At 44.3% G+C, this 12,094-nt stretch overlaps 1 protein-coding gene across 1 annotated transcript; it reads left to right on the top strand.

The window, feature by feature from the left end:
- Positions 1-202: 202 nt before the first annotated feature.
- Positions 203-11,589, top strand: pou1f1 (POU class 1 homeobox 1). Its single transcript, XM_086144631.1, has 7 exons — positions 203-338; positions 1,600-1,761; positions 2,587-2,685; positions 8,665-8,928; positions 9,002-9,166; positions 10,151-10,211; positions 10,305-11,589. Exons 1-7 carry the CDS (start codon positions 203-205, stop codon positions 10,486-10,488), a joined length of 1,071 nt encoding a protein of 356 aa, XP_086000757.1. The 3' UTR covers positions 10,489-11,589.
- Positions 11,590-12,094: the final 505 nt, after the last annotated feature.

Below are 12,094 nucleotides of genomic sequence, written 5' to 3'. Positions count from 1 at the left end.
CAAGAAAAATTCTAGCAATACAGTGACAGCAGAGGATAAGAAAAAAAGGAGAAAAGGCAAGTTAAGCAATAGATGTACAATGGGTGAGAAGAACAAATGAGACGAGACCGTTCTCCAGAGAGAGCGAGGCTGAGATAAGACCCGCCGGAGAAAGGGACCGCATCAAACCTCACCCGGAGCAGCCGCCGGAGGCCACAGACAAATGGCATCCCAGGCGTTCAATGCTGATTCTTTCACTCCTCTGGCGGGAGACTCGCCTCTGCCAATCTTCATGCACCACAGCTCTGCAGGGGACTGCCTGCCCGCCACCTCTCATGCCCACAGCATGGTTTCTGCAGGTAAACACCCCCAAAACACCCTCCGTATGGTGAAAGTATAAGATTATATCAATTAGCTGACTGATCTAAAAGCATGTGAAAGGCACTTTGGAGCGCATTTGATTCACCTAGAACATGACCGGATTTCCAGCCGAAACGGTGACTATTTAGTGATTTGTAATTGGCGAGGGATGAAATTTCTATGATGCCTTGCACTGTTCCTTAAAAATGTAGAGATGCAGCGGGTTTCCTGAAGGAGAGGTGCATCGACTCATGTCGGAGAGGCGTTGAAGCAACTCCCTGTGCTGCTATCGGTGAATCTGTGCGGCCGCATCCATATTAGTGGGCGCGGTAACAAATCCGGTTGCAAATCCGTTCGGTTATATCCGGTCCAAATTATGTAGATGACCTGATCGGATGGTTTGACCCGGCTGTATGGAGAGATACGACCTGGACGACGCCCTCGGCAATCGCACAATCATCGTTGTGTAAATGCGCCGCCCAAAGTCTAGAGCTGCGATTACACCGTCTGGCATCTTATGGACACGCACACCGGCAAAGCAGACATTGAAACATTCTGATAACATAAGCGCGAGCATTGTCCGGCTGGATTTAGCACACGGGTTTTCCCTGCAGAGATGGATTAGCAAGCTGCAGCTGCAGCAGCCGTGCAAGTCTATTCAAATCGCTACCGATACAAAATATAATATATAACAATAAATGATAATGGACTTCATTGTTCCGGCATACTGTAATTGCCAAAATCTTCATTCGAGGCGTTTCTTGACGGTCCCACAATTTAGCGCCTCTTCTGAAATGTGAGCAACTGACAATGAAGTAAGAAATAAAAAGACCACGGCAGAGCATGACCCCAATTAATAGTTATTTTTGTGCTGACGGCGGTCACGTGAGTTTTTGTTAAGCCAAGTCAAATCCTCATACATGATGAAATGGGCCTCGCGGGCGTCGTGGAGGTGCAGCTCGGCACTTCTGCCGCCCCAGTATTAGTTTGCCCTTTGAAGGAATATCAAACTGCATGGACGATGAACATGATGTAATTAGCGGGGAGCGTGGCCGGGACGGAGCGCCGCTTCCGTCTGAACACAATCGGGCGGAGGGGAACGTTCGCTCGACTTTCCAGCGAAGAGACACCGATGCATCTGAATACAGACGCGGGCCAGGTCTTGGGGGTGGGTGGGAATATTTGTTGATCGCCTTTAACCTTCATAAAAATGAATCCATGAGGAATAATTCAAGTCCGATCTGCAATTCTTCCCATCAGTGTCATCTGGGCTTTCCCTGGGCCAGCCGTCCAAGCGCTCCCACATGCACCTTTCCACCACCTCCCTGGGGAATGTTCTCGGCAACAGTCCCCCGGGCCTGCATTACCCCGTCACCCCCTGTCACTACAGCAACCAGCAGACCACTTACGGCATCATGGCAGGTGGGTTGTAATAAATAATTGTAAATGTATGTCATTTGAGCGGCACAGCGACGCAGCGGTCAGTAGGTCCCCCTTTGGATTCCCATCAGGGCCCTTTCTGTGCGGCGTCTCCATGGAGGTTCATTGGAGACCTCAGTTGCTGCGAATGAATGGTTACGTGCCCCCCCGACATGACCCAGCGTCTCAGGACAAGCAGTATCAAGAATGAATGCATGAATCAATTCATACGATAAATCACATTGCAGGAAAAAAAAAAAAGTTCTTAACGCATTTTACTTTTTAGTTTTAATGTCAATACCTTTTGAGTTTGTTCCATATTCTTCTATTCTCTTGGCCTGTTCAAGGTCTGAGTTGGATTTTACCATATTTTTTTTTTTTTTACAAACATTTGAACAGCCTGAGAGGGACAAGATGAGGGACTGCACGAGGGGAAGAATAGAAGGAAGATAAAAGGAGTTTTTTTTTTTTGTGAATTCATTTTGATTTCTAAGAGCAGGTTTGACTTGTCAAGGTTAAAGTCAAGATGAGGCATTTCTCCAAGTTACATTCAAATTTAAATTTCAGCATTCATTCTTAAACATTAACATTTTATCCAAGCGACAGAATAATCAGGTCGTTTTATTACCTGTGACTGGTTATTGAATGCCGTCCTTTATTACTGACTGAAGCGAAAACACCTTATTAGTAAATCCCATCAGTTATATTTACATTGACAACCAAATAAAGATCATTGTTTATGGAGATGTGATAATAATGATGGCGATACATGATCCGTGATAATGAAGCCCCCCCTCCCCTTCCCTCTCTCTCTTTCTGTCGCTGTAGCTCAGGAGATGCTCTCCGCCAGCATTTCTCAGACTCGCATCCTGCAGACATGTGGCGTCCCGCCCCCAAACATGGTGAGCGCCACCAACCCATTGCAAGGTAATGACGACATACATTCCACTTAACACAAAATATTCAGCAACGGCATGCGATACACTCAGATTAAGAAGGAGGTCGTGCCACCTTGGAAACCAAAAAGTCTAGATCTTTTACTTTGTTGCAGAATTTAGAATCGAGACCAGGATCTTTAGGAGAACCTTAAGTTTTGGTTAATGCTGAATGTGAACACTTGCGTGGTGACAAAGAATGTTTGACGGAGCTTGGCAGTGTCTCTGGGCAGAGCCACGGGAAGGTTAAAAGGATCTGTGTCAGAATTAGATGTATTGGAAGTCTCGGCCGATTCACACCCACACACACACACACTCAAAGTGTTTACCCAGTGCTTGACACACACTCAGATATTTGGGTCAATGCCCACTCCATTAGAGCCAGATTGCCTAGTTCCTCATGGTAAGATGGCTCAGTGCTTCTTGCTGCCCTGTAACTCAAGTTCAGTTCATCCAAACTTGGGTTTATCGCTCAGGCAGAATATTTACAGCTGAGGTTCCTCTGGATTCAGCGGCGTCCAAATCCATTTCCGCGGTCCAGTCGGCGACCTCTTCCCCACACATTGTCTCACCTTGGAGGAGCCACAGCAGTACCTTCGCAAGGCCCTCCCAGTTATATTTTGGGGCAAAAAAAATCCTCCTGTTTTCACGATATCGAACTCGACATGAAGACTAACTTGCCAAATCTGCAACCCATTTGTTATGGAGGAAGGCTAATCATACGGATGTCTCCGATGTGTCAGGGGGGAATTCGAGGACTGACGTTCAACGCCTTGCATTGACTCACTCCCCTTTTCGCCGCAGCCGTTTGATGCCTTTGCGCGACCGTAAATCTGGGAGTCAGTCTTGTACGCGCAGCGTGTAAAACCGCATTTAGGGACAAAAATAACCAAAAGGTATGCCGTTTCCTTGAGCGTACTCTGATGACACAAAGGCCCTCTGAGAGGAAAATGCAAAAACTACATGAGATGAAAAGAAAAACGTTTTGGTCAAACGGAAGTCACGTAATTTAGCCGAGTTGCGAGGCGATTAGCACTCAGCTTGGGGAAGAGGTCATGAAAGGGCATCTCTAAAATGGAACCGCAGCCTCCAAAATGAAAACCCCAAGAACGCTGACCTGAGCACATGAATGGCAGCCGGGCGTCTTTGAGCAACGCCGTCAAAGGCTGCGGCGAGTCGCTTTGAGGTTAAAATGACACGCCAGCCACCGTGCCGCCGTTTGCCTTCAATAAAGCTGGTCTCTCCGCTTTTGGAGAGTCAAAGGCCGATTGAAAGTAATACATAAATTCGTGTCAGCCAGCAGCGGCTCGTGTCGTCCACCTGCTAATTTATATATCGTGAGAAAATGGTATAAAACAAACGGATGTGCGATAATTTGAATTAGGCGTGAACTGAAAGACCCGCCGGCTGTTTCAGTTCTGAGCAGTGACTGAGCAGCTGAGCTTCCGGTTTGAATCGCATCAACAGATGAGCCTTAGCAGGTTGGAGTTCGCAAATCGAGTGAATTCAGTCAATAAGGATATTTTCTTTCTCATGAAGCTTCATTGTTATATTGGTTATATGGCATTCAGGCAGATGGTAAGCGGAAAATGTTCTCGCATGGGAACTCTCCAGCTTCAAATTCCCAAGACTGTCTTACAAGAGGCAGTCCTGCTCTCCCAAATCCACCCAGGATAGCTGCTTAAACCCCTCAAAATCGGAGGGTGAAAATCAGCCATCCGTTTTCATCTCTGAAAATAAATTCCGCCGTCTGCCGTTCGCCCAACTCTCCTTCTTGGAACAATGGAATTTTGAACTTTGCACATCCATGATATGCTCACAATCTCCATCTTTTACCCGCATTTGGGTAAAAATACGGCCGAGGCTATTTTGAAGGAGTCGTTCTAACCTGAGTCAGGTAGTTTGGTGGAGGACAGTGAAGCGTGGCTCGTCTCCGCAGAGCTTCGGGTTGGAGCTGCGGAGCTCGGACACACAAACAAGGAATCCAAATATCTCAGGCCTGGGGAAGTAAAATAAAGACAGCTGGTTTAATTGCGAAAGATAAATTCTCCCTGCTCTCGGGGATGTAGACAGCAGAGAGACAATTGCCTCTCAGGCTACTGGCTATGGTTATCTTGTTGTGCTGACTTTGCTGAGGACTTTTTAAGCCGGGTTTCAGATCGAGACAGATTTTACTTCTATGGCGCCAAACCACAACCCGGCTGTCCGACGATACTTTCCATGCAGAGCAGGTCTGAACCACACTTAGAAATGACTTGCCGAAAGCCAACGTTTCTCCCATGATCAAGCACCTTTACTGGAGAAGGAACGTTGGACGGATCCCAGACAGATGCAGGCGGCCCTCTGCCTCGACCAGGAGGAGAGACAGAGCGGGACGGCGCCATCGAGGCAGATGTGTTACGAGGGCTGGGAGGGAGAAGCACAAAAGATCTCGCACTATTAATACCGGTAATGCTAACAGTTCCATGCTAAAAGTTGAAATGAGGCAATAATAGCTTTAATGTTTATAAAATATAAATAATGAAGATAATACTTTAATAATCCCCATGGGACAAATTCTTTTGTCACAGCAGCGCAACAATCAGCTTATCAATAAATATAAGTAAAATATAAGAGATAATTAAAGGATAGGAAAAGACATCCACAAAAAATGGACAGCAAAATGAACCACAAGGATAAAAATAGACAGCAGAATGAAAAAAAACGACAGCAAGGGTGAGAATAGACACCCAAATGAACAACAATGACAAGGATAAGAATAAACAGAATGAAAAAAAAACAACAGCAAGGTTGGGAACAGACAACCAATACAACGACGACAAGGATGAAAATAAACAGAATGAAAAAAACAATAGCAAGGGTGACAATAGACAACCAATACAACAACAGCAACAACAACGACAAGGATGAAAATAAGGAGAATGAAAAAAAATAAAAAAACAACAGCAAGGGTGAGAATAGACAACCAATACAACAACAATAATGACAAAGATGAAAATAAACAGAATGAAAAAAAAACAACAGCAAGGGTGAGAATAGTTAACCAAAACGACAAAAACAAGGATAGAAACAGAAACAGTGACAATAGCAATCATAAAAATGGAGTGGGAAACAGGATGCGAACGGAATGACACCAACAAGGATAAAAATAGTGAGCGGTGTTGGGGCATGACACGTGCGAATGAATGGCGAGACACTGCAGAAGATCAAGCCCTGCACCCTGGGAACCTGTGAATCCTAATGGAATATACGATTAAATATTCAAGGCTAATGGGACTGGAAGTTGGGACGACAGTGAGGCCGTCTTCTAAAAGGGAATAACGGCGAAAAACCCTTGTTTTCCCACCTCATGTAATAATTGGAATTGACCACATTGCAGAGGCAACTCCCACTGAGGAAATAAATAAGAAAAAAAAAAAGAGAAGAATATGTTGCTGTACGTCAAACCTTCAAAGCGTCTGTCCAAGAGACCTGCGATCAAACAGCACAAAGCTCAGCGGGTTCGCTCTGACACCTGCAATCCGCCGCCAGAGGAAGTGGCCCCGGACACCGCTGGAGGCCAGAACCCTGCGGTCTGGAAAGAAAGAGGCAGCTTCCGAGACACCGGGCCTGTGGCCTCCTCGCCCCCAAACTAAAATCTTTTCACTTGAACCAAGCAGAGAGGGAACTGGTACAGGAAACATAGCAAGTATTGAATATCAAAGTACATGGCTGAGGCATGCAGCTGGCTGGCTACAGCTAAAAAAGGATAAAATATCAGTGGGAAGGTTGGTTATAACTTCAATCAGCTGTGCAGCCGTTAATCAACGGTAAACTGGAGAAACATCTTCCATCCTTTCAGCGGGATAATTGAATGAAACGGGTGAATGGGAGGTCGCATGTCTCTTTATACTGTGTGAATGCTAAGCTAAATGGCTGCATGTCTGGATATGCTGTTTAGTGACAGAGTGGATGGTTGTTTGTGATTGAGTGAAAGAAACACCTGAAAGTGACCACGGATCGTCTCCTTCCACAAGAATAAAAAATCCATCGTAATGCAGGGCGTGAATTCAAAGTTAGGTTTGGGTTTCTTTAATGCAGTTTTAAATTATTCTCACAGTGAAACGCAGTTTTGCGCTGAGGCTCTTTATCCCACTGCTTTTCAAATCAAATGAATAACAATAATTTCTTCTCTTCTCCATTAATCCTAGTTAACTAGCAGCATTTTATGATATGAGAAATTAACCACCAAATTATCAAAGTGAAAACAAGTAAACGTAATAACATACATAATATGGTATTAAATGATAAATGTGTCATAGAGCTTATGGATTTGCAAAGAATAAAACCAGCAATTTGATGATAAATATGAAAATGAAACAGGGGGGAAATATGGGTGAAGAGGTGGATCTCTAATAGCTAAATCACGAAAATAACCCGATTATGGTTAAAACTGTGAATCCCCCGACCCGCGAGAAATTAAATGTAAAAAAAAATCCATTTTGTATAATAGAATACAAGTCAAGGCCAAGTACATTGGGTGTGAAAATGCAATTTAATGGCATGAAATAAAATTATTCTTATTGCGAAGGAGATAATGGATGCCCGTATGTCTCGCTGTGCGGTAAAATAACACAAAGTCAAACCTCTCCCTTGACCTCGTCTTATATATTTGGGTCCATACACCTCCTGTCAGGGGCCTCCGGTGCTGTCAGACAGGTCGAGGATAGACAGAACAGAAAAAAAACCCAGGTGTCCTACGGTCCTTTCAGACGCTGGGAGAAAAATGCGAGGCGGCGGCACCGATTGTATAAAGGGAAATAACGAACGATTCAAACTCACCATTTCGGCTCCGCCGAAGACGGTCAGGAAAATAGATACGCGTCGATCGGTTGGATTGCATTCAACACCTGTCCTGTTGAATGTTTTATAACAAAATAACCACATATTGATCTTAATGTGATTTAGTCTCAATTAAATACGTGACTCCAGTCCTTTCAGTTCACTTCAGGCAACTTGAATTCAAGGCTGAAAGGGAAATTCAGTTTGGGAGTCTTTAACGTTCCCGTAATAACCTCAATGATAATCACAAATAAAGCAAAGATATTTGATTGGCTGATAGCAGAGGGGGAATGACCTGCCGTGCAGCCTCACAACCACAAAGGGGCAGTGTTGTACCGTCAGGGTAACCGCCTCTGAGAAGAGCGGGATCATCTGGTAACCTTTGAGAAAAATCAAAATACATGCATTTTTAAATACCTTTGCTTTTCTTGATTTTCACATGTAGACGGCTCACGGATGACAAAAACGAGTTCTACGATTTAATCCGTTGCTCATATTAAAGCAGAATATCCGTCGAGGCACAAATTGGATATAATTAATGATAACCATGATTAATTACTGTTTTTAAAAAGATTATGCAGTATTTCTTCTGGCTGGAGAAACTTCAAGATATGAAGAAATATAGTATTTTAACACTTGCAAACGTGGAAAATTGGCAACAAGAAACATTTCTGTATTGAACATGGTTTAATGGTTTTAACAGTATCTCAGTAAATCACCGCCTTGATATTTTCTTTTGAAATTTAAATCCCCTGTAATTCATGTACAGAGTTCGTCCTCTGTAACGCCTTAAAAGGCATTTCATCTACTCCGGGCTGGTTCGCTCTCAATGGGGTCTTTGGCCGGAAAGTCCGCGTAGCATTTTTTTTTTCTTCTTCCATCGTTTATTTGTCAGAGGCACACAGCGGCGGAGGGTTTGCCCACCACCACCGCCGCCCGATGTTTGGTGATTGTAACCGGGGGTTACCACGGATAGATAAGACTGCATGACTGTTCTCGACGGGGAGAATAAGATTAGAAAGGAGGTCGGAGTAAGGGTAAATATCAAATCAATGACACTGAATGTGTTTCCCAACAAACAAATGATAATAATACTAATAATAACAGTCTTTGCAAAGTCAACTGATATGTTTTTTCTGGACCTCCTCAGGGTCTCTCACTCCTTGTTTGTACAAGTTCCCGGATCCCGGTCTGAGCAGCAGTTCGTGCGCTCTGAGCCACGGCTTCTCCTCGCTGCCCTCTGCCCTTTTGCTGAGCGATGAGGCCCCCGGAGGTCCCGCCATGGGCCAGATGAAAAGCGACGGCCAGAGGAAAGGCATGAGGGAACTGGAGGATGCCCCCGCCATGGATTCCCCTCAGATACGAGAGCTGGAGATGTTTGCCAACGACTTTAAAATACGGCGGATCAAGCTCGGTGAGATTCTTTACTTGACAATGATCCTAATGAATGGCAGCGTGTCTGACAAGGTGTGTGTGCCCTCCACCAGGCTACACCCAGACTAACGTGGGCGAGGCTCTCGCCGCCGTTCACGGCTCGGAGTTCAGTCAGACCACCATCTGCCGCTTCGAGAACCTGCAGCTGAGTTTCAAGAACGCCTGCAAACTGAAGGCCATCCTGGCAAAGTGGCTGGACGAGGCCGAGCTCGCCGGCGGTGAGTCGCGGCGTGTGGCTGAACGGATCTGATCCGAACTTGACACGTGACTTCCGGGGATAAACGTCGGTCGTAAAAGAACACGTTTTGCAGTGTGTTTTTAGAGAACGTTCACCTTACCGACATACTGGGAAACTCTGAAAAGCGGCGCTCCTTGGAAGCGGTCCTTGACAGCCAAGAAGCTGACCTGAAAATCATTAAAAGTCTCTCAGCTCATTGTTTTACATCACATCGACCGGCAGGAGCGCCGCTCCTTACCGACGTGCATTATTGACTGGCGACCAAAAAATGACACTGCGTTAAACCATCAGCATCACATTCTACGGCTGTTAAAGGTCGGAACAGGGGTTGAATAAATATTTTAAACTTACTTGAGTGCAGGTGAACTGGTCACTGGTCTGACCATCCAGGTACTCCAGGTTTCAGCCCTTCAGGCCTCCGTCTTCAAGTCCAACCCAGACAACGAAATCACCAAAAGCATTGCCAAATGAAGGTGATATAAAAATCAATCCTGCGCTTTAAGAAATAAAATGTATATTTGTGTGAAAATGTGGGACAGACGCTCTTGTCATAAAGCGGGCAAACTGAGATCGCACTCTCTGAATACTCATCATTCTAAATGATTTCAAGCGAAGCCAACACCCTTTCGTATATGTCATATTTGACGCCGTTTGGAAAGACTCTCGCCTTAAATTCATTTCCATCCAAACCGAGGTCCCCTGCAGCAGGAGTATTTATTCCACTGCTCGGTTTCGAAGGAGTGGAAATGACCCCTGAAGGTAAACAGGGCTGCTTGTCTCCTGTACTGTATCCAAGATTTGACTGATAAGCCCATTCTAGGAAACAACATAAAGGATTTAACAGTTTATTTTATCATAATTGGATGTATTGGAATCCCCGAGGGGAGGAGGTTGAAATCGAAACCTTTGCGGCGTTCAGGCGCTGAGACCGAGTGACAACAAATACTCTGCTTTTCCCCCACAGCCCTGAATAATGACAAACTAGGAATGAACGAGCGGAAGCGGAAAAGGAGAACAACCATAAGGTATGATTGGAGGAGAACATTGTTGAGGAGTGATGATGATCAGTCCGTGCAGAGTTTATTTCCTCTCCTTGTCTCCTCCTTCCTCTTTTGTAGCCTGGGAGCCAAGGAGGCTCTCGAGCACAGCTTTGTGGAAAAGAGTAAGCCGTCCTCTCAGGAAATAGCCCGGATTGCCAAAGGCCTCCATCTGGAGAAGGAGGTGGTCCGAGTCTGGTTCTGCAACAGGCGCCAACGAGAAAAGCGGGTCAAAACCAGCCTCAATCTGCTCATCCAAAATTAGCTGCCAGTTGAACCGCACAGATAATTAAGAGACAATGCCAAGGAATAGAAAGAAATAATTGTGATGCGTTAGCATTGAATATTTCACAAAGCATCTTTATGCAGACAGTTAAAAATGATGCAATGGTGGGAAAACAGCGAGGCACAGAAGGGTCCAAGGAGGATGCAGTTTATTGCCTTTGTGTTTAGAACATGGTTTATTGGTGGTAGCTTTTCTGAAAGGAATGTTGGGATATTGCTGATTTGATTTGCAGAAAATAATTATCATTATTATTATTATATGCTCTCATTTTCTCAGTGTGGTATCCTTAGACCTTAATGTGCAGCTCTGTCACTACCCAGGAAAGACTTTCTCCGGGCAGCTAGTGCCTAAGTTAATGCTGTGAAGGTCCTGAAACTCATTGGGATTGGATCTTTGTTTGCTGTGTGTGACACCAACACAGAGTTCAATTACAGACCAAATGTGATCTAATCCATCAGCATGGTGGCACAGACCTGCTCTCAGACAGGGAGAAGAGTACTCTACTTTCAAATCTGCGTTTTCACCGAGTTTATGTCCACATGTTCCCCGTGTTTTGTCCTTTATTTAATCTCGTATTTAAAATTTCTCGTGAACTGTTATTTAAATGGATGTTGTCGCGTTTGAGTGTCGATGCAGAATTATTTATATGAAATCACATTGTGTATTAAGGTTTTCTCAGTTCAACTTATCTGATGTGTTGTCTGTACGCAAAGGGGAAAGCGAAACTTTTAGAAAGTAAGTCAGATCCAAATATTCTATAAATTTTTCCCACCTTGACAAACTGTTATATAGAAAAGAACAGCGGACTGACACTGACCCTGCCGTGTTGATAAATGTCACAAGAAAGAAGAGAGGCAAACTTACATAACACGGGTTCCCTTTATCCAACTCCTTAGCCAAGGTCTACCAATTACAGCGGAACATTAACATGGCAGAACTTAAAAACAAAAATTAATTATAAAATACAGAAATACCTCACAGGAACGCAGAGCATCTGCCTTATCGTATGCAAATGTAAATAAGCTAAACACTGGATCTGATTCTTTTCTGCCAAACAATAAAGCAGAACTATGCTTGTGCCTTCCAAGTGTCACATTATCTTTCCCAGTGTCATGGAGACAACATACATAAAACACATAAAACCGGATTTACAAACAAGCGATTTGTGGAATGATTCACCTCCAGCTGTCGGCCTAGAGTGCTTTGAGGGGGCAGAAAGGGATGCTGCGCCGTCAGATGTCCGAGGACATGAAACTTAATGACAGTGTGGGACAGGGACAACCGAATAAAGGTTTGAAAAAAATCTGCACACCAAGAGCGCGCCAAAATTAAAGATAAAGATCAAAAATATGCCCTTCCTCTAATGCTTACCAAAACTTTTATGAAAATAATGAAAATACATAATTTAATGTAAATATTTTATAATATGACATTTTTGTTCAAACCTGAGGAGTGTATCTTTGCTCAAAACATCATGCTAGAATAAATTTTCTGTCATTCTTGGAGTGCAGATTTTTTTCAAACCTTTATTCAAGTCAATACTTTTGATCCAGCACCCATCATTGAAATGACATCACATTCAGAG

This window comes from Fistularia commersonii, chromosome 4 (genome assembly GCF_037954325.1).
Source record: "Fistularia commersonii isolate RoL2024-O1a breed Wild chromosome 4, RoL_Fcom_v1.0, whole genome shotgun sequence".
Taxonomy (NCBI): Eukaryota; Metazoa; Chordata; class Actinopteri; order Syngnathiformes; family Fistulariidae; genus Fistularia; species Fistularia commersonii.
Note: the sequence above shows the minus strand (reverse complement) of the source record. Positions and strands in the feature narration are given on the sequence as shown.